The sequence below is a fragment of the Lichtheimia ornata genome (assembly GCF_029851405.1).
Source record: "Lichtheimia ornata isolate CBS 291.66 chromosome Unknown scaffold00028, whole genome shotgun sequence".
Classification (NCBI taxonomy): domain Eukaryota; kingdom Fungi; phylum Mucoromycota; class Mucoromycetes; order Mucorales; family Lichtheimiaceae; genus Lichtheimia; species Lichtheimia ornata.
Window position 1 is genome coordinate 219,381 of NW_026695348.1, and position 25,827 is coordinate 245,207.

A 25,827-nucleotide genomic window follows, 5' to 3' on the forward strand; every position below is an offset into this window, starting at 1 on the left:
CTATCGATTTATGGAAGCATTGCTTCAAATAAACTACTTGGTTGTTGAAAATCATTATGGACCACGTTGATTAACCAATATCGCTCAGCAATGTCACGTAAAAGTTGGGCTGTCTTGCTATCTGCAGGGTATTGTTGCTCCCATTCTTTCCACAACTGATATGCTTCATCACGCCATGCTTCAAAACTGACACGCTCAATAATGGTTGGCTGTACAATTTCTTTGCCAGGGAATACGCCCCATGTTACCGCGTTTTGATCCTCGGTGTTTTCTACATTGGTTGAAAGATCACCCTTTTTTACAAAAATGAAAAAAGCTGTCAGTCAAACGGCATCCATCATCATCATCCGGTTGTGGGCTGGATCAACAACACCTACCTTGCGATTGGTAGCATAGTACGTAACATGAGGATCCTTCTTGAGTCTTTCCAAAAGCTTGTGAAGTTGTTCATCCGACACAAAGCATTCGATAAATGCCTACAAATCCCATCCCCCTTGTCGTCAGCATTGGATCAACATGACAGCATCAACATTTAGCATTCATTACATTACCTTTTGATATACGTAGCCACCTTTGGGACCCCATCCATATACCGGATCTTCACTCCTTGCACCATTGACTGCAGGTTGCGAACCCACCGTCCAGTAACCTTGTCGGTTGAATTGTGTCAAATGTTGCTGGATTGTATCCGATTCAGTCTGCAACGGTTCATCACACCATGGTAAGCTGCTCAAATCACCCGTAATGTAACGCTCAAAGAGACGAGTGATATCTTGGACAGTCGTTGGATGGCCCCATTTTTTGGCAGCTTCGGATGTTGGCGCTAATTGTGTGGCAATGTATGTGTTTTCACCAAAGGCAGGTGATCTTGCATCACCATAACGACCATTAGGAAATTCATCCCAATTTTCCACTAGAGAAGCGTCACTTGCCAAGGCAGCCAAGACACGATTCTTTAAAGTCATGGCGTTAGTTACTATCATTGAAGGATTTAGCCTACTACTAGTACGCATACCTTGGGTTGTTCTTTCTTGCTAGGTGCAAGCTCCAATTGTTCCAAAATCAAACGGCTTGATCGTTCCAGGTTGAGTGTTGACAAGTGAATGCCATCAATTAAACCAGAGGCTCTCAAGTCACTAATCATATCCACGGCCAATTCCACACCATAATCCTTGACTTTTTGATCATCGCTCTACTCTCCCAATACAATACAATCAATAAAAGCTGTTGTTGTCATGGTGATGATTTCGCTTTTTACCTTGATTTCCTCCAACTTGTCCAAAACGGTCTTTGGCACCTGTATCCGGCACAAATTGATGATACGACGGAAGCTCTGATGTGTGGGAATCGGCAAAATGCTCGGGATGATAGGTACAGTAATACCTAAAATGTGGTAGTAACCATGAGCACCTCTATTGTGTACATTGATTTCAAACATACCAAGATCTCTGCACTTTTTGACCCAATTCTTGAATACGTCGACATCATAAAAGAGTTGTGATAGAATGAAATCGGCACCACAATCGACCTTGTCTTTGAGATATTGCAAATCCTGAGCCTTGTCAGGGGTATCCATGTGGCCCTCTGGGTATCCAGCAACACCAATGCAAAAGTAATCACCGTAATGCTGTCGGATATACTTTACTAAATCAGCCGCATGTTGGAATTGGTCGTCGCAAGGTGTCCAATACTCTTGTCCCCTTGGAGGATCGCCACGAAGTGCAAGGATGTTTTGAATACCAGCTGCTTTGGCATCCTAAAGAACAACCGAATGAGGATACACCACGCGTGAATGAATCCAACACAACCTACTTCAAGTGCACGATCGATCTTTTCTTTCTCCATGTTGGTGCATGTCAAATGCATAAGCGTCTCGAGACCGTATACGCTTTGAGCTGTCGAGCAAACTTCCAGAGTGCGTTGCTGTGTCGACCCACCAGCACCCCAAGTACATGCGACAAAGTAAGGTTCCAATGTGGCCATGCGACCCATACGATCGAACAAGTTGGCAAGACCCTTTCATATAAAAGAGAATGTGCGTGTGCGTGTGTCAATGTACAGACAAGGTTGGTTTCGTGTTGTTGCTTACAGCATCGGTTTTTGGAGGGAAGAATTCAAACGAGTAGCTGATATGGCCCTTTTGTTTGGCTTGTTCCAACTTGTCAGTTATCTTCATGGTGTTACGGATATACAAAAGGATGGAAAGCGGTAAAGAAAGCGGGGATGCTTTATTTCCAAGATCTGATCTATGGATTTGACGGGCCGACAACCCGCATCATCTTCTCTATTATCTACTACTTTTTGTTGTTCAGGTCAACATCCACCACACGTCGACTCAGCACGATAGCCATGATAGCCATCATTCCACCAAATCGAAGAACCCATGGCACACCCCAATTGCCTCGTTGATCCTCATCATCATCATCATCCACAGGGGGTCCCTCTGCTTGTTGCATCGCCTTGGCAACCGAAAAGATAAGAGCTGCAATGATAGCAACCGCAAATTGGGGAAACACCACATACATATTGTGAACACCAAGCACCATACCAGCGTCCATTGTATCATCGTCTGCTGCCACCAGCAATTGACCTCTTTCTTCATCGTCTTCTTCTTCTCCCACTTGAGTACGTGATGAGGATGATACACCCGAGGAGGAGGATGTTTCATCTTCCATAGTAGCATAGGAGGATCTTTGTTGTAATAAATGACTTTTTCTTTGTTGTTCAATCACCAGATATTCGCCAATCAATGCAAATGGAATCCACATGGTGGTTGCCCATGATACTCCCACAAGCCCAAGTAGTAATGTTGCTCCCACAACTGAATGAATAAAAAAGGTCAAAAGCATCGCCGTAGCAAACACCGTGTGCGATAATGTATATGTGTTTTTGAGTGAAAGGAACCCATGGTTGGTAAGCATGGGCAAGATGGTACCCGCCACAGCGGACACAATAGCATACATCAATAATGCAAACGACCCTGCACGTGTTCCTTCATCCCATCGTTCCGGTTGATGTGCTTCAAAGTAGATCTCAGACACCCACGTTGTACTAATCCATGCATAAATGAATCGAACATGTAAAAAAAGAGAGCATGTTACCTGTAAAAGAGAAAGGGGAACCAACCCATCCATGCAAAGAATTGAGCATTACATAGCGTTTGCACCGAAGGTGGCAAGCGACGCAAGGCGTACCAGATGTAAACAAACACTTGGTACCATGGCCTAATAACATGTATGTATACACATAAACACCCCATCCCATTCTTTTGTTTCAGCATACATAGATGTACTCACTCATCCGTTTTGACTACAGCATCAGCTGAAAGGGGGATTTCTTGAACCGAGAGACACGTTATCGTCATGGATAGAGCAAACACGAGGATACCAGCAATACACAAGGCACCCATTTGTGAATGACCAAGCATGGGAAGATACTTTACGAGATCAAGGTATCCAATAAAGTAGCCAAAAACGTTTGTAAGGTTCCCGAGGTTGCTACCAAAAGCATTCGCCGTGTCCTGCTGAGAGATGGGAAATACGTCGAGAAACAAGGATCGACAACAAGCTTGTACCGCGTTTAAGCAAAAATCCAAAAAGTAAAAGGATGATACTGCAATGGCAATGGCCAGCTTATTGTTCCTTGCCTATGTATGTACGTGCATCTTTCGTCAACAATGAACCCTTTATCATAAAAGAATGACCCCCTTACATACTTCATTGTCCTCATCACTTGTTAGCAACCGAGAAATCTCCTTTGCATAACCCACACAAAAAAGTGAGATGCAGACAAGCACGCTTCCAATGATGATAAAGGGTCGTCGACGGCCGAGTTTGGATGTACACTTGTCGCTCCATGCACCAATAAGCTTATGATCCAGTACATACGTACGTATCAGCCTCTGATTTGTATTAACATGGTGGTGCTTGTTGTAGTACTTACAGGTTGGACAATGAGACCTGAGATTCTTAGTATCACACACTTAAATCATAGCACCATCCACCAATGCAATTGCGTCACTCACCCGAAAGAGGACCAGCAAGCCATACTAACGCTGTCAATTCCTTGGACAAGTTGAGTGAGAGTAGGTAGGGTGTGCCATATCTAATGATGTAGGAGGAGGTCATGACATTGGTCTCGCTCTCCCTTTCATACACCACCTACGATAATTCCACCGTCCCTGAAGTAATAAAAGTGACACTTTAACATGGTGTTATTGGAGCTGACACATTTTGTGGTTGTATCGTACATGTGAATTGGATGCCCACCATACAACATGTAATCAATCCAACTTGTAAAAGAGATCGCTTGGGTCGGGTATCCACTTGTTGTTGTGATAACACCATAGCACCAACAAAAGAAAAGGAAGCGGAAAAAAAGATCCGTAGTATAAAAGGAAGTCTGCGTTAGGTTTTATACAACTTGAGAGGTGACACGAAACCATGCACACACATGGGCTGTGTCACTGCCATGTTGCTATCGTGCTTTATGTTGTTGTATATCCTTCCGTGATAGATCTCTTTTGGTTTATGGGATGGGATTTGCTCTTGCAATCATAAAGTGAAGTATTTAGATGCCGGCGGGTGGAACCATACTACTACAGGTCTTTATAGACGGCGAATCAGAGCTTATTTATTATCACCAAAAGTACATCATGCAGGAGGATTGATAGTAATAACAAGAACCTTTTTACATTGTCATGATCCATGGTAGCTTATATGAATACCATGGTGATGGCATTGCAACATGTGCATCTTTGAGGCGGTTGGTTGCGCAATGGCATGCATTGAACATGCTCCACTTAATGATACCATCTACAACTTGGTGATCTTTCTTGTATTCTGCCACTGACAAACATAATAAAGTAACCATGATTCCAAAATTTATACTCTTTTAGCTACACTAATGCATGTAAGATGATGTTCTATCTATATTAAAGGGTGGTGTTGCTGGGGTATCAACGTGTATCTTTTCAGCTGTGTTGTGGCTAATCGACGTCCACCATGCTTCTACTGACAAGAGCAGCAACGATGGCCATCACTCCGCAAGATTGTAGTACCCAAGATACGCCTTGGTTGTCATCGGGGTTTTGTTCTTCTAGTGAATGGGCCATTGAAAAGATGATCGAGGTAAGGGCGATGCCGATGAATTGTGGTAGCGTCATGTAGATATTGTGAATGCCAAGGACGATACCAGAATCCATACTTTTTTCTTCTACCGATAGCAATGGCGTTGATTCTTCTTCGATTTGGGAGCTGGATCGATCATCATAACGCGAATGCTGCTTTTCCTTGTGATGCTCAAGGACCAGGTATTCACTAATCAATGAATAGGGTATCCACATGGTAATGATCCATGGAACACCCACCAAACCACACAACAACATGGCACCTGCCAGCGAATCGATAAAAGGTACGAGGAACATGGCTGCTGCAAACAAGACATGTGACAAGGTGTACATGTTTTTGCGAGATAAAAAGCCGTGTTTGATAGCCGATGGTAGAATAGCGCCCGATACAATAGCCACGACAGAAGATATACCCATTGCAAGTGATCCAGCACGTGCTCCTTCATCCCATTGTTCTGAATGATGCGTCCTGGCATAAATTTCAGCCACCCATGTCGTGCTAGAAGTATTCAAGATATCAATAACTTGATGTGATGTGAGTGGGTGGGTGATAAGTACTCACACGTAAGTTCCGAATTGAAACCAATACATCCATCCAAAGAATTGCGCATTGCATAGCTTTTGTATCGAATACGGCAGACGACGTATGGCGTACCAAATGTCAATAAATGTCTGGTACCATGGCCTATATGTGTATTCATTATTTCAACACGTCAATACACTTTTACTCCCATGATGTACTTACTCATTCTTTGTTGTAGCAGTGAAACCAAGCGAGAGGGGCACTTCATGGGCTGAGAGGCAACCAATGACTACGGTGAATGCAGATATGATAGCAGCTATAGTACACAATGCACCCATTTGCGATACATCAGACGTAGGGAAAATATCGGAAAGGTTGAGGTATCCTAGCAAGTATCCAGCAACATCAGCTACGTTGTAAAAGACGCTGGAGAAGACGTTGACTGTGTTTTGCTGCGAAGTTGGGAACATGTCAATGAACAATGATCGACCACTCGCTTCCACAATATTCGCACCAACTTCGAGAGTACACAGGGACGAAATCGCAACCGCAACTTTTAAGTTTTGTATCTACTTGTTGTCGATTAGCATGATGAGCTAGCTTTCCTTGTTGTCCATTTACCATTGTTTCATTATCACTATTGCTTGCTAATGATCGAGCAATTGGTTCCACATAGCCTAATCCCAGAAGCGATACCCAAACGATGACACCTCCAATGATGATGAAAGGGCGGCGTCGACCAAGCTTGGACTTGCAATTGTCGCTCCACACACCGATAACCTTGAAGATACGTACGCATTTAGATACCTGTGTATACCATTGTGTGTGTATCCATCACGCTTACCGACTGCACGATCAAACCTATGATTGTTTGTTTGGGATACATAAATTGGCATGATGCATAAGAGTGGCATTGTATCACTACTACTGCTTACCAGAAATGGGTCCAGATAACCATATCAAAGCCGTCATTTCTTTTGAAAGACCAAGCGAGAGCAAATAGGGCGTGCCATATCTACATGTAGAATTGTGAACCACCACCCCTTAAAGATATGCAAATGCAGGCTATGACATACGCAAATTGTATCACCCCTAAAAGACGCAACATGGAAAAAGAGATATATTACTCTATCATGTATCCAATGCTTGATGATAACGTACATGTAAACTCGTGGCCCACCATGCAACAAGTGACCAAGCCAATACGAAGTATGGAGCTCCTGGGACGATGATCGAGATCTTCTGATAACGCCATAATAGATATTTACAACGAAGATAGGAGAGAGAGAGAAAGGGCAAAGAAATCATTATATTGAAGAACAGCATTTTTATATATGTATATACCCTAAATGCATGCAAGTTGGGTGGCTATCGTAACTCTACAGTGAACTCCTTGGCTACAGCATCACGCACACGTTCCTGGATCTCATTGATCTCCTCATTGGTTACATTTCTACAAGAGAAAAAGATTGAGTTTCCTGGATGATATCATATGAACAGCATTTACCTATCCATGGATCGGTAATTCATGCGATAACATAGACTGCGTCGGTTTGTCTTTGGATGAGTGAAATCGTCAATCTAGGGATGTACATGTTAGGTGCTGTCGGAGCATGCAATGCTATGCAACATTTGGGCTCACCAATTTGACGCTTTCGACAAGGTCGCCTGCGACATCACGAACCAATTCACAAAAGTTGTTTTCCTCCCATTCAGCAGTGGGCAACCAGAACGACATGTCTTTGATACAAGGTGGGTATTTCGAGAATGGCTTGAATTTCTGGATTTTGCCGGGTTCGAATTGTTGCAAGAAACGTTCATCTCGTGACCAGAAAAGACGGATATCAGGAATATCAAAAAGAACCATAGCTAATCGTTCCAAGCCCAAGCCGAATGCGTGGCCGATCTTGCCTTCCATGCCTACAACAACCCCCATCCCTTGATCAATTTTTCTGCTGTGTGTGAGGGGATCCAATTCTTTTATGCGTACCTGCATTATTCAAAAGGGGTTGTTGAACAACACCACATCCTAATACCTCGAGCCATTCACCTTTGTACTTGATTTCAACCTCCCAACTAGGACTCGTGAAAGGGAAATAAGCCTCGATCCAACGCACCTCGAGATTGGGTTCATCGGCAAACAATTTGCTGACCAACGAGTTGATGCAATACTTTAGGTGAGCTGATACAGCTTCGACGTCTTTTGGATCATGGGTGGGTTGGATAGGATTGGATGGCGTGATGGTGGTATCATCCACGACTTGTACCCTGGCAGCCTTTTGCACCATGCCTGTAGCCTCCAAATCCGCTTGTACTTGGGCTGCAGCCTCCGCACGATCAAAGGTCACCAATCCTTCCATTTGATGAAACACGGGATAATGCGATGAATCAATCTCGTCACGTCGAAAAACGTCGCCTGAAATAAGAAACTTGTCAGCGCCAGAACGCAATCCTTCAAGCTGGTGAGCTGAGGTATGCGCACGTAACATGGTCGTCTCGTTCAAGTAGTAGTTGTCGGATTTGTTGCGTACAACATGGTTCTTAGGCACGAGCAAGTCGTCAAAGTTCTGCTTGGTCGTAACAACGGGATGCAGGTCGTTAAAAGTCGTCCAATTGGCGAAATGGTCCTCGATCAGTTGACGGATAATGGAAATAGGGTGTCGAGGCTCCAAGTGAAGTTTGCGTCCAACGCGTGACAATGTCGTCTCTGAAATGTTGGTCCATGCGTCCTTTGGATAAACCTTGTCGTCGATTTTGATCTCGGTGTCGGTGATCTCTGCAGGAATGGGTCGATCGAGGGAACAATAGCCAAGTCTTTAGTATTTGACAGGTCCTCGTCGTGTAATAAACAACGCTTTCAATTGTATACCACTTACCACGTGTGCCTGTTGTATACCATGCTCTCCTTAAGCTGACGCATACCAATGCGGAGCGTTTTGGTGTGGTGAAGAGTGAAGTCAAGCGCACCGGAGACCGAAGCATGGGGATGATGGAGGGGTGTTTACAGTAAAGAGGTGCAAGGTAGGCTCTTGAATCAGAGCTGGCGAATCAAATCTTCCGCATTCAACGTATCCCCGACAACTATGTGCCTGGAAACTAAAAGCATCACAACAATGGCATTGTGTCAAATCACTATACTCCTACTGCCTGAATGCTTACATCATCAAAAGCCCTTGTTGGCAAGTATCATGAATGTATCTTCTCGGCACCACCCTATATGGATTAAAGCTGATGCATTGGTCATTGTTGGCTTTTCATTGTTAACGTGCTCTCATTGTCATGGATACCAAACAAAGAAGACTAGCCAACATCATTCAACATGAAAGGATAGTTAGGCTACTCAATCCAAGAGGACAATAAGGACATCACGATCCATTGAAACGGTCTCCCGATATTTTTTTATTGTGGTGTGATACACAACGTCAATTGTATTTTGGATAAGAGGAATATGGTTCTAAATGCAGCGAGACGTGATTATGGGTATGTGCATGATGATAGCCTCAAGATGATAAGGCTACTAAGCGACCAGGTAAGAAGTTGTCAATCGTCCCGCATCGCTCCTTTCCGGTTCCACAAGCGTTGTATCGCCGCTTTCCACCGTTGCCATTGCTTCCATTGCATCCACCATGATCTCCCATACATGGTTAATCAGGGTCCACCACTTGACACCATGATAGCTATATGCCTTGATAACCTAAAAACATGCCGACTGGATTTATAGACATCCTTGTTAGCACTTTGTAAATCCCAATTGAGAGCTACAAGATGTTACTATTATCTGCTCTCTACGCATGTAGGTAGGTAGAAGAATGGATTGGACACTGTCATGAATGATATAGCGTGTACTTTGAATGTACCTGAAAGCACGGGCTATTTATTGTGTGTGTGTGTAGGGGAACAGAAACTATATATTTGGGACCTGGTGGTGGTGGATTGCTCTGAATAAAAGTACGCGTTCCGATCCCACTTTTCACACGCTGTATTATCCTTCTTTCCCGCCATGATCAACGTTGACACGATTACCTACACTCAACTCGCCAAGGTCTTTGATCACGCCATTTTGAAGCCTGATCACACTCCCAAGGACGTCGAAGCCGGCTGCAAGGTTGCTCTTGAATGTGATGCCAAGTCTGTGTGCGTCAAGCCTTGCGATGTCAAGCAAGCTGCCGAGATTCTCAAGGGTTCAAACGTGCTCGTGGGTACCGTGATTTCGTTCCCCCATGGCAACTCGCCTACGAGTGCCAAGGTTGCCGAGGCATTGCAGACTGTGGAGGACGGCGCTGTGGAGCTGGATGTTGTGATCAATGTGGGTCACTTGAAGGCTGGTAGATATGATGAATGCCAAAAGGAACTTGAATCTGTGATCCGTGCCTGCAAGGAGAAGCGTCCCGATATCATCTTCAAGATCATTTTCGAGAATGCTTACTTGACCAAGGAGGAAATTGTCCAAGCATGCAAGCTCTCTGAAGCTGCTGGTGCTGAATTCGTAAAGGTAATAAGAGTGGTGGATGGATTGGATTCATGGTGAAATGTGGATGCTGATACGCTTCTCCCTCAAAAAAAAGACATCCACTGGTTTTGCTTCCTCTGGAGCTACCTATGAAGACATCGAGTTGATGCGTGCCAACGTCTCGGATCATATTGAAGTCAAGGCATCGGGTGGTATCAAGACTCTTGATCAAGTCCTCGAATTCTTGCGTAAGGGTGCTACTCGTATTGGTTCCTCTTCTACTGCTCAGATCTTGGAAGACTTTAAGAAGCAACAAAAGAATTAAACAGTAATCACATTATACCACGCCCACCCCTTCTTGCTCTCATTTCCGGGAAATAAAACAATGACATTCCTCCACGAGCATTGTAACTAGTTGAATCTCATGGCTCACTTTGATCAAGTCGTGTCCCACACCACGTATACTAATCAGCCATTATATACAAGTCCCTGGGAGAAAACGGTATCCACATGATGGTCAATGTCGTACCTGCAAGTTTATTACTCCGCTCAAACGAATCATTGCGACCAAGAGCAAAGACCTCTGTTACTGCACTATGCTCGGCAGGCCCCGTCAAGGTGGGGTAGGTTTATTCTCACACAACCTCATTACATGAGAATGGTCAGCTTTTAATCCTTGCCATCACGTACATTACATATCATCATCCAAGGCACGTTTAAATGCGACATTAGTAATAGCTATGTAGGCGTTTTCTTTCAAATGGAATGGATGATAAAGATGCTTTCACATCATGTATGACTCTCAACAGTGGTTGTACACGCGATCGTGTGGGCTTTTGCTAATGTAATATATGCCTTTGCTTGATTCTCATATAACACAAATTGACGTGACACATCGTTTACTGGATTTGGATGATCCCGTGTTTTTGCATATCTCTTGGAAATCCCAGTGGATGCATCCATGCCACATGTTCTATTTTGGCCATTACATATTATGCGTATGCATTTATATCGAGAAATGATGCCAAAAAACCCGAGGCAAGATTTGTGTAGCATCATGCTTGTGATCGTTACACGGTTTCATAACCACCATTAGTCGATTCGAGCCTTTCCTGATTGTACCCCAAAGACAACGAATGTGGGTCATACTATAATGGTACACTCATAGATCTCCTTTTGGTATCGTTTATCCCCGAAAAGAAGCATGAACATGTACGGCAAAAGGGCATACGCGTATTTCAGGTACGGAGATATACACCAAAAGATGATTGTAATTCTCCTCTCGAAATCCTGGCAATTGTCATACGGTCAAAATATCCTCGGCAATGTAATGCATTATTACAATTATACTCAAAAGTTTAATACTTGCAGAGCGTACTCGTGTACTTTTGAGATGAGCGTGCAACAATGTCCAGACCCTGGGGTTATCATATAAATAAGCTATGTAGTGGCTGCTCCATCGTCCGTTGTTGTTCTCGACATCTAACATCATCATCAACATGCTCTTTGGGAAAATCTCGACCGGTATTCTATTCGCTTCATCCCTTCTTGTCTCCCAAGTCTATGGCGACTTTTGGAATTTGAGTGGTGACATTGGATGCCATGATCCCACAATCATCAAGGAAGATAGTACGTGGTTTGCATTCTGCACTGGCGATGGTACGTAAGAATGACAGCGTAATGTTTATATTAGCGGAATAAGAAATGTATCTTATTTTCATCTTGTTCAGGTATCCAAGTCAAGTATTCTAATGACAAGACCACTTGGCAGAGTGCTGCTCAAATCTTCTTGAGTGCTCCATCATGGTGGGCATCCTCAGCTTCTGGTCATTCAGGCTTGGATGTATGGGCTCCTGATGCCAAGGTCTTCAATAACAGAGTCTACCTCTACTATGCCATCTCCTCTTTTGGTAGCCAAAATTCGGCAATTGGTTTGGCATCGGCTGACTCAATTAAAGCTGGATCATGGCGTGACGACGGCGTGGTGCTGAAGACCACAAGCAGCAACGACTATAATGCTATTGATCCTGAGTTGGTGGGTATCTTTATTTTTGGATATCACACAAGGTCGCTGACTCGTCGCATTAGGTAATTGATAATGATGGCAAGCCATGGTTGGCATTTGGTTCTTTCTGGAGCGGTCTCAAGATCACCGAATTGGATCCAGGTATTACATAGATGCATCAATTCCAACATTGATCAGGGGGGGAAGGGTTTGCTTCTTCATCATAGACCTATTGACTGATTCTTTTTCATCAAAGCTACCATGAAGCCGTATCAAAACGCCAAGATTTATTCGATTGCAGCAAATCCAAATGATTCAAATGCTATTGAAGCTGCATCCATCGTGTACCACGATGGCTATTACTATCTTTTTGCATCGATTGACAAGTGCTGTTCAGGTAAGTTTTAATGGTGTTTCATCAACTTGATGCTGACGAGATGAAATACCAGGTGTGGATAGCACTTACAAGATCGTCGTGAGCCGAAGCAAATCTATCACCGGCCCATACTTGGATAAGAATGGTGTTGATGCTATGCAAAGTGCTGGTACGATCTTTGATGCTGGTAACGACAAGTGGATTGGTCCTGGTGGCCAAGATGTGAATGATGGTGTTATCGCACGACATGCTTATGATGCTGAGGATAATGGTGCTCCCAAGCTACTCATCAACGATCTCAACTGGTCTGGTGGCTGGCCCACGTATTAATGATGAAACATGCTTTTCTTCAATTGGATGCAGATATCATAAGAGAAATCAGATAAATGTAGTCAACAACCTCTTAATCCATTAAACATTACGTGTTTTTGGTGTTAACAATGGCGAGATACCAGTAGTAGAAGAGATGCCTTTAATCATCCATTCATCATAAAAAGTGTTACAAAGCAAGGTTATTCATCTAGGACAAAAAGGTGAATCTACAGATACGTATATACGATGAGCTGATAGATTGAAAGGCCATCTTCACAAAGAGCATTGGTGCGATTGAATGTCCATGCATAAATCAGGATCCGAGATAGACAAGGTATGTGGTACATACCAGCATCTCCCGCCGTAGGTGTATAAACTCAATCGCAAAACAGGGGAGAACTATCGAATGCAGCCTTTGTTGAAGGCACAATGAATCAATCAGCCTTTCTCATCTTTCTTTCTTTTTCCTTATCACTGTGTCCACAACCGGATGCACTTCTACAATCCTGCATTTCCCATACCATAGATTTTCCTATAACACGATCCATCGAGTGCCCAACGCACGACGGGATCCAATTCAGGAAGAAGGAAGAAGGCCGCTTACATTATAGAACTCAAAATGATTGGCGCCAACGCAATGTCGTATTCCCTCAAATAGCCCTTTAATCCAACAACATTCACAAGAGATAGATTGAGAGGTACAGCGGATTGCTCGAACGGGGGTGGAGATACATCGATTTGGGAAGTTCTATCCTTTTGGGTATGCATTGTGCAAAGGTGAATGGAGGGATGTGAGGTGGCACTTGTTGCATGACGTGTCAAATCGTGGAGTTGGAGGATGATGGTTGTACATTGTTGACAGGTTGCACAAGGATGATGATGTGATAGTTGCCATGGAATAGCGTGTAAAGTACGATAATGGGATGCACCAATCGTTCAGGATGAAAGCATCAAACACAATGACCACGTTGATAATGGATACATACCCTCTTTTTCGACACATTGTATATCCAATTCCATCCATCCAATGTACCAAACCAATATTCAGATCCCTTCCATATCCATAAGAAGCCGTATGTATTGAAGCCGGTTGCCACGCGTAAATAAAGATGCTTCTGTACAATGGCTGCTATCTGCTGTTCACGTAACAAAGGCTGCAGGATAGGGTGCTGCATGTAAATGACACCGTTTGAGACAATGGAGTAAAGGCTCTGCTAATAGCAACTGCTGGAATGAATGCTGTAACGATTGGTCATGGTAGACGAGTGTACAAGCGAAGATGGGGTGTCAAGGAACGCGTGTGTTGTAGTGAAGTGCGTACACGCCATGGACAAGCCATTCGGTCAAAGACAATCGTAGGGTTGACATGATGGGTTGAAGCAGGGCAATCGTTCGCAGGTGGCAGTTGTAGTTGAATGGGGCAACAGTTGAGAATGGGAGGAAGAGGCAAGATGGGAGTGGAAGAGCTGGAAATTAAAATGAGTTGAAATGATGTTGGATGATCATTCTGTGTTTGAGCATTGTTCAATCAAATCCGCTTGGATCATGAAAGCTTAATGATGGAAGTGATGGGCTGGAGCAGGACAATCGTTCGTATGCGTTGGATCGGACAACAAAGGTGAATGGGAGGAATGGGCTGTTAGCTAGCAGTTTACAAATAACTTTGCTGTTTTGTGTTTGAGCGTAACTCAACCAAATCCACTCGTCGGATCAACAAGGTTGAATGATGGACATGATGGCCTGGAGCAGGGGAATCGTTCACATGCCATTGTTTTGGGTAACAAAATTGTATGGGAGGACTGGGTTATTAGCTGGCAGCTTATAAACAATTGATTACTAATGCATAAGCATCATGCATAACCAAGATAACCAAGAGGTGCTGGCTTCTTGGCTCAGTTACACAAAGAAGTCCTCCTGCATCATGGCTCTCCAGGGTCAAGCTACTTGACAATGAACAAAGACCACCTCCCATATACAGCATATTGAAAACATAAAGACAGTCATATCTCAAGATTTCACAATCAAACGTGGGGTCTTTATGAGGACAATGTTGCTTGGCGGGGTCAAAGCGATCTTGTGTCAAAGTATGAAGTTCATCGTGGCCATTCCAACATTTCGCCATCTCGCCACCAGCCAAAAATATTTTTGCTCGTCGTCGAAAAAAAATTCAAGAGGTCGACCCCCAATCCAATTTGGCTGGTGGCGACATTTGCGAAATCTGGGAATGGCAACCACGATCGTGAAACTACCACACAGGATTCCTTTGACCCCGCTGAGCAATGTTGTTCTCTTAAAGACCCCACACTTGATTGTATTGTTTTGAGATATGACCGTCTTTATGTTTTACCTATGCTGTATGCGTGATACTATATGAAGCGTGGTCTTTGTTCATTGTGAAGTATTTATATGGAGGTTGTTAGCCTCGTTTTATTGGGAGTGCATCGTAGAGTGGCACCCCAAAATCGAAACAATATTGGTCAAATTGATAATCATAAGGAGATATACATGAGAGGGAACGAGATGACAAAGGATGGGAGCGAGCTAATTGGAATCATTAAGTCTCATGGAAGAGACACTCCCCGACGAATTGGAAGGAGTGGCAGAAGACGGAAAAAGTTTACCCCGACTTTTAAGCTTAAAATAAAGGGTGGTAAAACTTGATAAAGGCAAAGATCGAATGATTTCCTTGGCTTCATCAGACATGGGAAAAGTCGTCAACATACGATCGATGGACTCGGGCGGTGTTGGTGCCTTAGATGATTTGGCTGATGGTTTTTCAGGGGAAGATTCTGTAATATGAGTACTGATAATCATGTCGTTGTGGGCTTCAAGGGGTGAGTAATCAGTGCTAAGCATCGATACATCAGAATGGCTGGCAGCAGTGGAAACAGAAGACGATGGGGACATTGGTGGGTCATTGATGGGCTTGACAACAATAGGGCGGCGATTGGGACATTTAGCGGCACGGTGGCCATTTTGGCCGCAAGACCAACAGGGGCGATATCTGCTTGGGTGGGTAGGACATGAGGACATAGAATGACCGGATTTGTGGCAATGAAGGCAATGAAGCGGCATTTCAGCCCATGTTGCATAAAACCAGTCTTCGGGGTTAGGCCATGAAATCGTGTGTGAGAGCGATGATGATTGTTTTGAACCTGAAACGTTTAATGTTGCATATCCGTGTCCCATGAACAACTTAGAGTCATGATCACGGAGAATACCATAATCAAGAACATCACCAAAGGGTGAGAGAGCCTTATAAATTCCATCGGTAAGCTTATCTCGAGAGGTAAAAGGAAGGTTGCTGAGTCGAAGATGAATGAGAAGGGAATCAGCTGGTAAAGGTACACTAGGCAAGATACGCACACCATCCTTGAAAACAAGGCCTGACGTACAAGCTTTCTGGTAAACGTTGGAGTCATCGATGAATAATTCAACAATACGGCGAGCATGATCCGAGTGAAGGCGAACACCACAATTGTTGGGAAAGCTTTCGTTTATATGGCACAAAAGCTGGGAGCGATTTTCGGAACGAGACGTGAAATCAAAGAACAAGCTGGTACAGGAAGCAGGAGAGCCACCGGCTTTCCACACATTCGAGTGCAAAGAATTGTCATGAGCTGTTGCTTTCAACGAATCCCGCGTTGGGGAATGAGTACGTGCTGAGGAATGAGTACTGGTAACCTTGGCATACGAAAGCCGTTGTGGACGATATTGTGTGCCTGTTTCCTTATCAGGCGATTTGGTTAAATTCTGGGAAGACATGTGTTTGTTCATTGTGAAGTAGGTTGACCCTGGCGGAGCAAAAGATGCAGGGGACGTCTTAGTGTAACACAGCTATCTTGCATGACTGGAAGGATGAAAGGATGATACCGTATACTATTGGCAAAAGCCCATATATTGCTAGCTAACGGCCACTTTTATCCAATCATCGTTGTTGCGAGATCCACTGCATGGGAACGATGCCCCTGCTCTAGACATTCATTTCCATGATTAAAGTAGGTTGATCCGAGCTGATTTGACTGAGCTGCGGTCAAAGAGAGATTACATCACTCTGGACATAAAGCACGCTCGATGTAGCTCAACCGATGTAATCTTGTGTGAGCGTAACTCAACCAAATCAGCTCGGATCAACCTACTTTAATTATGGAAATGAATGTCTAGAGCAGGAGCATCGTCTACCTACAATAGAATGCACAAAAGTTGGGAATGCACAAAAGTGGTTATTAGCTGCCAATGTATGACCTGAAAATGACGTTTGCGTACCTGTCATGCATCATCCCTGAGGTCCGGACTTTTTAGCTCAGCTACACAAAGAGGTCCCTCTGGCATCTTTTGCTCTGCCAGGGTCCACCTACTTGACAATGAACAAAGACAACTCTTCATATAGCATCACGCTTACAAACATAAAGGTGCTTGTATCTCCAAATTTTACAATGAAACGTGGGGTTTTTATTAGAGCAATGTGCTCGGCTTGGCCAACTGCACCTTGGGTGCAAGTTTCGCGGTCAATGTCGCAAACAACCCAAAAAATATTTTTTGGTCGTCGTCGTCGAAGAGGTCGACCCCTGGATCCAGTTTAGCTGTTGGCGACATTGCGAAATCTGGGATTGGCAAGCTTGATCGTGAAACTGGCACCCAAGGTGGAGTTGGCCAAGCCGAGTACGTTGTTCTATTAAAGAGCCCACGTTTGATTGTAAGATTCTGAGTTATGGGAGTCCTTATGTTTTACATATGCTGTAAGCGTGATGCGATATGAAAAGAGGTCTTTGTTCATTGTCAAGTAGTATGACTATAATACAATCAAAGATGCAGAGGGACGTGTTGTGTAACTTGAGTCAGTCAGCACAGGCGATGCATGATACTTGTTCACTATTTAGGAGTAGTTCCTAAAATGCCAGCTAATAACCAGTCTTCCCAATCATCTCTGTTGCATGTGAACGATTGTCCTGCTCCAGCCCATCGTCTCCATCCTTCAACTTTCTTGATCCGAGTGGATTTGACTGAAAAACGCTCAAACACAGAAGTATCATCCAAGCATCAGAAGAATCAAGTTGGCGAATTATTTGCAAACTGCCACTTGATAGCCCATTCCACCCATACACCTTTGTTGCCCAATCCAATGCATGTGAATGATTGTCCTACTGCAGCTCAACATTGCCATCCTTCAACTCTCTTGATCCGAGAGGATTTGAATGAGCAACGGTCAAACAAGGAAGTGTCATCTAAGCATGATTAATTTCCACTTCTTCCACTCCCACTTTCTTCCCTCTTCCTCCCATTCTCAACTGTTGGCCCATTCAAATACAACTACCACCTGCGAACGATTGTCCTGCTTCAACCCATCACGTCAATCCTACAGCTGCCTTGATCCGATTGTCTTTGACTGAATGGGCAAGTCCATGGCATGTGCACTCCACGACAACACCCTCCTTTCTTAACATTCCATCTTCTCTTGTGCGATCCTTGACCACAATCAAACGTAACAGCCTTCATTGCAGCAGTTGCTATCAGCGAGGTCTTGTACTTGTCTCGAACAGCGCTCACAACCTTGCCACTCTACTACAGCACACGCTCTTGCACACCCCTCTGCCGCGACCGGACGTAACAGCAGTTGCTATTAGGCAGGCCTTTACTCAATCGTCTCAAAAAGTGTAGTACACTTGCAACAACTTGCCTTACAGCCTTTTTTACGTGAACAACAGTAGCTGTCGTATAGAAGCACCTTTGTTTACGTGTGGCAACTTGCATTAATACATGCGAACGTCTATATGGATATGGATCTGATTCGGTATGTAAATGGGATGGAAGGAATTGGATGTATACAACGCGTTGGAAAAGAGTTTTTGTTCTTATGTATCCATTATCAGCTTGGCCTTGATGCTTGATGCTATCATCCTTGACGATTGATGTATCCCTATTCCATGGCAACTATCATCATCATCATCATCATCCTTGTGCAACCTGTCAACAATGTACAACCATCAGCATCCAACTCCATGATTTGACACGCCATGCAACAAGTGCCACCTCACATCTATCTATTCACCTTTGCACAATGCATACCCAAAAGGATAGAACTTTCCAAATCGATGTATCTCCACCCCCATTCGAACAATCCGTTGTACATCTTGTGAATGTTGTTGGATTAAAGGGCTATTTGAGGGAATACCACATTGCGTTGGTGTCAACCATGTTAAAAAATGCGATACATAAAGGCACGACCTATTTTATCAACATGAATAACTGAAAGATCCTTGAAAAGAGAGGAATTGGGTATATAGCCGCATCCTACACATTGGTTTTGGTATAGAACGAGTGTTGATATAGTGGGAAATGAGGATACGTTCAAAGATGCTTTAATGTTGGATAGAAAATCAACACTGGTAAATCCACCTGCTGCTTAAAAGATGATGGCACAGGATAGTCATAATTGATGTCACGTGGGAACAGTGCCTGTGTGTCCTATGGGCGCTCGGTTTCGATGATTAGCTTAAATTGGGCTGGACCTCCTACTGGAACTGCGAGATTATCGGTGGCCCGCTGAAGCGTTAATGTGAGTCATCATAAGCGTACCATGCTCGTAGGCAATGAATAACCAAACACAAAAAAAACAGGGGATACATATGCAAACAAGCATTCATTGATGAAAGTAAACTACAATATACATGTATAGCATCTCTGCTTAAAGGTACTTCTTTTCAAAGTAGTTGGTGGCAGCCGACATGGCCATCTTTTGCATCATGCCAACCTTCTTTTGCTTCTTCTCCTCATCATCGTCGTCATCATCAGTGCCACGTTCTTGGATCAACTTGGAGATCTAAATGCACCAAGTACATAATTGTCAATGTCCGTGTATGGTAATGTATAGTGTAACCCCTTACCTCAGCGGCAGCAAAACCAGCAACAAGCTTCTTGATGGTAGCGTGTTCCATTTCCTCACCATCCTCTTCCTTCTTCTTTTCCCACATTTGCACAGCTGCAAAGGCAGCGGCACCAGCCATCAACTCGTAGCTATAGAGCCATCATATGATTTAACATCATGTGCAAGTTCTCACAACAATAAAGTACATACCTGAGCTTAGCCTTCTTCTTCTTGTATACCTTTTCGTGGGCTTCGGTAAGATCACGTTCATCGAGCATGTCATTCTTGTTATGTCCCCAACCGAACCAGCTGCCAAACCATGCACGGAAACGAGCACGCTTGGTATCATCTTCCTCTTCATCATCCTCATCAACAGCCTTGGGTGGGTCACCAAGTTCAATAGTCCAAGATTGGTTCTTGGCATCGCTCAAGTCCTTACGCTTGTACACAATGACGCGGCTCTTTTCATCCTTGTCAGCGCCCTTGATGTCGTATACGGTTTCAGGGTCGCTCAAGGTGTAAATGAAACCATGCTCAATGTCATAGCCGAAACGCTGGTCATCAGCCTATATTGTATTTCGATAAGTATTGGATATCCAAATTGAATAATGATCAATCAATGTGTACATTACCTTATCAGCCTCCTTCATTTGATCCAAGAACAAGTGCTTCTCGCCAGTGAAGATGCCTAGTTACAACATGCATGTTGCACAAAATCAGTATGTGCTGCTCCTGGATTTCCCAGAACCACATGCATCAAACGGGCGAGAAAGGTAGGAATTGCTCCGCTGTTACCCACCCACCCCCTCATCTTCATCCCCCACGCCAATGTTTTCGCCACACACACATACACACATGTACATGCGCTTGCCATTTCACTATGCAATCCCACTTTTTTACTTACCCATAAAGGTGCCAGAGCTATCAATGTCGAGAACCAAGCCAGTCAACTTGTTGGTCAAGAAGCCTGCAATGTAAATAAAAGCGGTAATGTATGTACGCGTCAGTGACACAAAGGCATAAAAGAAGGGGCGAATGATCCTTTTACCGTTCTGGTGAATAAACAACTGGCTATCACGCTCGGGCGACTCTTCTTTTTTGGGGGCCATCACAATCTTGGAGCCATCCTATGTATCATCACACGCAGATGAAAGAGAAAAAGGAAATGATTATTAGACACTATAACAGCAACCCAAGCTGGGACTTGTATTCAAAAAGAAAGCTTTTGTTATATACATACATGAGCATTCTCGGGATCCTCAACATCAACGACCATGCCGTTAAGGTTGGAGATGATGTAAAAGTAGCCGATGGGAAAACCGCTTCCAATAGTCATGTTGTGGTAGTGAAAGAAAAAGTGAAGGCCTCTTAGCATCACCCTTCGAGCTTTATATATGCACCTTGTGTCAAAGCCCGCTGGTTTGGTAACACCACGTTAAACAGAGCATTTAGTGCTTGGCTAAAATTGGGATACTAATTGTCAAAAGAACAGCCATGTCATGCGACGAGACTCTTTATTTGTTTGAGATTGGTATGGGGCTGTAAATTACTGCTGTGAATGGAGGGATAGGAAAGAAGCCATTTCACTTATTCTTGATCATCATCCAAATCCGATTCAGGCTCATCATCCTCATCGTCATCGTCGTCGTCATCTTGTCCTGGTATACGTCGCTCAAGCAGTGGTTTGATCAATCGCTCAAAATATGGATGGTCTCGTGGTGGCGGGTTGGCGCGTTTCACCTGTTCAAAGTAATGGATGTAGACGTTGCCATCGAAACGACCAAGAGCTGAATTAATGATGTAATCACTGAAATTGAATGCATCAACAAGAGGAATTGCTTGCTGCCTAACGACTTTGCATAACACGTTCACTTGTGCACGGATGAACTGCATCTGTTTGGGTGTAAAGTACTCATACTGAAGGAATGCGCCGTCATTTTCCTCGATAGTGTAAAGACCATACAGCATGCACACGTCCGTCAAGACAGCTCGAACACGTTCATCTGCCACTTTTGCAACACCATCAGCGAAGCGGTTATACAGGTAAGCGTATGTGTGTAACCTGGCAGCATACAAACGGGCTTGAGCTAAAATGGGCAAATGGGAAAAGAAAATTAGCTTTTGAACTGTAACAAATGCGCGCACAAGCCTTACAGCACTCCTCAAATGCATCATCTACATCCATGCCATTGGCAAGACATGTCTCAAATTGAATAGCAGCATTCTTGACAACATTGGCACACACGACTCGCCATCCTTCGCTAATAACATCGGGATGCAAAATGGCCTGCAACGTTGGAACAGCGCACCGCTTGCCGATCAGTGTCCCGAGTTCATTCAGGTACCCGACACCTGGGGCTAGTTTCTTGCCTTTGATAGCTTCACGATAGCTGTTGATCAAGTATCTTCCGGATTGAAGCGTCAAAATGGTATTATCTCCTTCCCATGTACATTGCACAGCAAAGTCATTGTACATTCCTGCCAAGCCTGTGTATGCTGAATATCCATGTCCACCACATGCTTGTCGACATTGTTCAATCGTATGCAAACAATTCCAGGTACAAAACGCCTTCAACCCGGCGCTAGTGGCATGCGTCTCCTTCAATGCTTCAATCACTTGATCCATATCGAGGTCATCTGGCGTAGCCGAATCAAGTTGTCCCATCATGTCGTTATACATTTCAGTCATCTCGCTCCCGGTAAAATGCATAGCAAACGCTTGTGCAAGCAATGGCATCAGTCGTCGTTGATGAATGGGATAATCCAGCAGCTTGGTTTCAATATCACTGTTGGTCGGAGCAAATTGACGGCGCACAGCAGCATAACGGATCCCAATGGTAAGAGCTTTCTTGGCTGTATTCGCGCTATCGACCACCATGGCAACGCGTCCTTGCAAAAGGGCTCCATATGTCTATCATGACGATAGGATGGGCTTAGAAACCGTTTCCCAGGCAACATGCCGTCGTGATCTTACCAGCTGCTGCAACTTTGGCTCAATGACTTTTCCTAGTTCAGTAACCTTGGTGTGCTTCATCAACCTAAATGACGTATTCGTATAGTACGTTAGCTCGTGTGTCATGATACCACTTCATCAATAAATAGCTGTATTACATGTTGTTGCGTGGAATGCGCACATTGCTGAATTGGATCCAACCATTGTCAATGCCATCTCTTCCCTACTCGAATGCCCACCATATCAGTTTGGGGTCATTGCTTTCCTTAGATCTCGTGCATACCATCTTCTTGCCAATGTCGCCAATGGTTACACCCGGCAATGTCTCATACGTCTTGGGATCACGAAGAGGCACCACGAAGCACTTGGTTCCATAGCGCTTTCCACGAACAATGAGCTGAGCAAAGACAATGGCATGCGTTGCTGTGTGAGCAGCTCCTCCTATCCACCACTGTAAATCAAATTTCGAAATAAGACAATGCTACATCATCATGTTTTTTTTTCACTTGCCTTTGTGGCTGTCAATGTGGGTGTGTGTATAATGAATTGGTTGGCACCTTCTTCAAAGGTGGCAGTGGTTTCCAAACCAGGTATATTGGAACCGTGGCCAAGCTCGGTCATTGCAAAGCATCCTATCATTCCCGATAATGATACGGCTCCCTTTTGAAACCAATACGTCATTTGACTTGGCGTAGCATTGCTTTGCAAAGATCCAATAAATAATGCGTCTATGGTAGTATTAGTGTGTCAGCGTCGATTGTGTAACAATGGGATTGATGCATGATCGACTTACAATGAACACCGAAACGTGTCCAAAAACCTGGATCGATCAAGCTGATGAGCTCGATTCGTTTTTTGAAAGTGTCAACTGACTCGTTTTGAAAATGATGCAAGATACTACGAAACTTTTTTCCACTTTTCAATCAACAAGAGACGATGATGATGGATGATGCAGCATCAACACAACAACATACCTTTTCCATGGTCCTTTCACGTAATTGATCCTTGCTGAGATCGTGCATATCATCGAGCTTGAATAAGGGATCGCGTTCGAATTCCAACATCATGTTTTCCTTCAACTACAACAGAGATTGTTATTCACATAGCCAATTTCTTTGTCTCCCATTATTGTCCATCACCACCTACCTTGGTAATTCTTTCGCCTCCATCCAAATGGTAGGTAAGTTGACGGACGTCAAATGTTGTTCCTTTTCTTTCCTCATTCATGCTAGCAATAGGGCTATTCTAGGATGATGAGATACTATGTATATACGCATGAGCCATATGCATGTGTTGTACATACTCCAGAGTATGAGCTGTTTGCTCCCTAGAGGAGGTTAAATGCTGTTTGACAGCTTCAAGTCTTTTGTTTCCGGTCATGGCGAGGTGCTGGTGTCGAATGCCAAGTGGAGGAAAAGAGATATTATAAATAAGGTAGAAAACATCATCCTTCTTTATACCCTAAGAGTTTCTTGTAATGGGTTGAATATTCTGACGCCACATGAGATAAAGTTTCACATGTTCCCATCGAAGCTACAATCCCCATTGTTATGCAGGTCCATCACCCCATCCGCGTATTATTCCATAAAAAGACATTTTGTGTATCTCTTGTAGCGCGTGGTGTGCATTAATATTACCTTGCTGGAGAGGTGTCAAAAGTGACATTGCCATCGGAGCGTGGATAGCAACGTACATCCTCCTGTACCGGCCGTACATCTATCATCGTATAAAGAAAAGGATTGAATAATAGTATACGTGTTCCTGATCACCGTGTGAACGATGCAATGCTCCTTGTCATTCACGATTTGTATATCTTCCCATGAGCTCCCCATTCCCCACATTTTTCAGATAACGTGATACATGCCATGAATAATATTATTAGACAGCTAAAATGTGCCATCTGCTGAGGCATAAAGCATACACAATCCATCAAGCTAGATGTTATGCTACATGTTGTTCCAATACGTATGTGTATGTAAATCCTAGGAGTGCTACCACCCGCTGTCACTATCATCATTTTACTGGCTTCTAAGGCGAGGATTGACTCTGTCTCTCTTCTTTCTTTCATGCAGATGCTTCCTCGCAAGCGGCGAAAGACTGCGGCCCATGATACTCCAACAGCCATAACTTCTTTTCCTCAACAAGCACCACTTTTATTCTCAAAGTACGTTGAAGCTATCTATTGTTTTCATACATAGACATACTCATCCCCATAGCATTGTGTAGCTATTTCCAATTGGCACTTCATGTTCTTGGCATTGCAACTCTGGCCATCGTGATTGTACTCGTGTTCTATACAGCTCAAAGCGAGATTGACGCCCGATTAGCACAGCACTTGGAAGGTGGGGATACCAAACAAAACAAGAGGAGGCGCATGTAGCAGGAAGCTCACTCACTAGACGACAGCTTTGGAAGAGGAAAAACTACAATGCTCCCAGCAATATCATCGAAACAAGTGTCATCTTTATACCCAATCCTCCCTTTTTGGTGAACTTTGTGAACAATGGGTAAGGCTCTTTGTTGTAGGTTCATGGCAGCATCACCAGCTCTAATGGATTCATCTATAGCAATCATGCATGAATAGGGGAAAGGGATCTATTGCAAGGTATGAGGGGTGTCAAGTGGAGAGCAGAGCAGCATGAGCAGCGTGATAATGGTTCGTTGTAGGTCAAAAATCATCATGGCCACCTATGGAGAAGTAGTCAATGCCTTGGTTGAACCATTGACGGTCAAGACAATGGTGAGAAAGAGTATATGGAAAACGATAGTCGACAGGATGAATTGACTCCTCGTACAATGTAGGCAGCGATCTGCGTTATATTATTCAGCACGTTGCTAGGCATAGCACTTGTTAATTAGCCATGATGGAATGAATGATCAGCATCGACCACGGGAGGTTTCGCTATATCGATACATGCATACATAGGATCATCAATGCTACCAATAGAACATGATTTCCGCTTATGAAGTGTACCATGATGTTGTTGCAGGGCAGTAAATGCTGAGCTTTATGGGAAGGCTAACGGGGACAAGTGATAAGCTCAAAGATCATTTTCGATGCTATGGATAAGATACTGTGTAAAGCGTCTTTTATTGTAGCATGGATCATCAATGAAAAAGGCTCTTTGTCTTCCCAAACAATGAGATTGCATGTTTAAGTATAGATGTAATGGAATCAACTTGTATTTATATAGGCAATGATACATCAATAAATG

General features: G+C 43.8%; 10 protein-coding genes across 10 annotated transcripts; 3 read left to right on the forward strand and 7 right to left on the reverse strand.

Moving 5' to 3' along the window:
• Positions 1-8: 8 nt before the first annotated feature.
• On the reverse strand, positions 9-2,176 carry O0I10_006413 (methylenetetrahydrofolate reductase; the record flags this gene model as incomplete). The annotated part of the gene is made up of 8 exons (XM_058486441.1): positions 9-293; positions 378-476; positions 552-953; positions 1,016-1,192; positions 1,259-1,383; positions 1,441-1,756; positions 1,813-2,016; positions 2,090-2,176. 8 exons carry the CDS (start codon positions 2,174-2,176, stop codon positions 9-11), a joined length of 1,695 nt encoding a protein of 564 aa, XP_058342798.1.
• Positions 2,177-2,294: 118 nt separating this feature from the next.
• On the reverse strand, positions 2,295-4,346 carry O0I10_006414 (uncharacterized protein; the record flags this gene model as incomplete). The annotated part of the gene is made up of 8 exons (XM_058486442.1): positions 2,295-3,051; positions 3,102-3,224; positions 3,297-3,646; positions 3,716-3,868; positions 3,943-3,959; positions 4,025-4,104; positions 4,165-4,180; positions 4,250-4,346. The coding sequence occupies 8 exons, from the start codon at positions 4,344-4,346 to the stop codon at positions 2,295-2,297; spliced, it is 1,593 nt and encodes a 530-aa protein (XP_058342799.1).
• Positions 4,347-4,987: 641 nt separating this feature from the next.
• O0I10_006415 (uncharacterized protein) lies at positions 4,988-6,906 on the reverse strand (the record flags this gene model as incomplete). Its single annotated transcript, XM_058486443.1, has 7 exons — positions 4,988-5,627; positions 5,874-6,220; positions 6,273-6,458; positions 6,496-6,512; positions 6,587-6,666; positions 6,728-6,743; positions 6,813-6,906. The coding sequence occupies 7 exons, from the start codon at positions 6,904-6,906 to the stop codon at positions 4,988-4,990; spliced, it is 1,380 nt and encodes a 459-aa protein (XP_058342800.1).
• A 113-nt stretch (positions 6,907-7,019) lies between these two features.
• O0I10_006416 (phenylalanine-tRNA ligase) lies at positions 7,020-8,633 on the reverse strand (the record flags this gene model as incomplete). Its single annotated transcript, XM_058486444.1, has 5 exons — positions 7,020-7,104; positions 7,159-7,232; positions 7,294-7,571; positions 7,642-8,427; positions 8,528-8,633. 5 exons carry the CDS (start codon positions 8,631-8,633, stop codon positions 7,020-7,022), a joined length of 1,329 nt encoding a protein of 442 aa, XP_058342801.1.
• A 1,018-nt stretch (positions 8,634-9,651) lies between these two features.
• Positions 9,652-10,426, forward strand: O0I10_006417 (deoxyribose-phosphate aldolase; the record flags this gene model as incomplete). The annotated part of the gene is made up of 2 exons (XM_058486445.1): positions 9,652-10,143; positions 10,217-10,426. 2 exons carry the CDS (start codon positions 9,652-9,654, stop codon positions 10,424-10,426), a joined length of 702 nt encoding a protein of 233 aa, XP_058342802.1.
• A 1,174-nt stretch (positions 10,427-11,600) lies between these two features.
• Positions 11,601-12,812, forward strand: O0I10_006418 (uncharacterized protein; the record flags this gene model as incomplete). The annotated part of the gene is made up of 5 exons (XM_058486446.1): positions 11,601-11,760; positions 11,832-12,136; positions 12,190-12,268; positions 12,363-12,503; positions 12,556-12,812. 5 exons carry the CDS (start codon positions 11,601-11,603, stop codon positions 12,810-12,812), a joined length of 942 nt encoding a protein of 313 aa, XP_058342803.1.
• Positions 12,813-15,335: 2,523 nt separating this feature from the next.
• Positions 15,336-16,571, reverse strand: O0I10_006419 (uncharacterized protein; the record flags this gene model as incomplete). Its single annotated transcript, XM_058486447.1, has 1 exon — positions 15,336-16,571. The coding sequence occupies one exon, from the start codon at positions 16,569-16,571 to the stop codon at positions 15,336-15,338; it is 1,236 nt and encodes a 411-aa protein (XP_058342804.1).
• Positions 16,572-19,479: 2,908 nt separating this feature from the next.
• O0I10_006420 (uncharacterized protein) lies at positions 19,480-20,995 on the reverse strand (the record flags this gene model as incomplete). The annotated part of the gene is made up of 7 exons (XM_058486448.1): positions 19,480-19,614; positions 19,679-19,808; positions 19,870-20,225; positions 20,292-20,347; positions 20,564-20,626; positions 20,708-20,786; positions 20,900-20,995. 7 exons carry the CDS (start codon positions 20,993-20,995, stop codon positions 19,480-19,482), a joined length of 915 nt encoding a protein of 304 aa, XP_058342805.1.
• A 251-nt stretch (positions 20,996-21,246) lies between these two features.
• O0I10_006421 (uncharacterized protein) lies at positions 21,247-23,992 on the reverse strand (the record flags this gene model as incomplete). Its single annotated transcript, XM_058486449.1, has 10 exons — positions 21,247-21,746; positions 21,814-22,570; positions 22,634-22,697; positions 22,771-22,835; positions 22,896-23,063; positions 23,123-23,340; positions 23,406-23,517; positions 23,587-23,691; positions 23,759-23,852; positions 23,916-23,992. The coding sequence occupies 10 exons, from the start codon at positions 23,990-23,992 to the stop codon at positions 21,247-21,249; spliced, it is 2,160 nt and encodes a 719-aa protein (XP_058342806.1).
• Positions 23,993-24,684: 692 nt separating this feature from the next.
• Positions 24,685-25,471, forward strand: O0I10_006422 (uncharacterized protein; the record flags this gene model as incomplete). The annotated part of the gene is made up of 6 exons (XM_058486450.1): positions 24,685-24,776; positions 24,839-24,954; positions 25,019-25,119; positions 25,180-25,217; positions 25,280-25,352; positions 25,415-25,471. The coding sequence occupies 6 exons, from the start codon at positions 24,685-24,687 to the stop codon at positions 25,469-25,471; spliced, it is 477 nt and encodes a 158-aa protein (XP_058342807.1).
• Between the last annotated feature and the right edge of the window lie 356 nt (positions 25,472-25,827).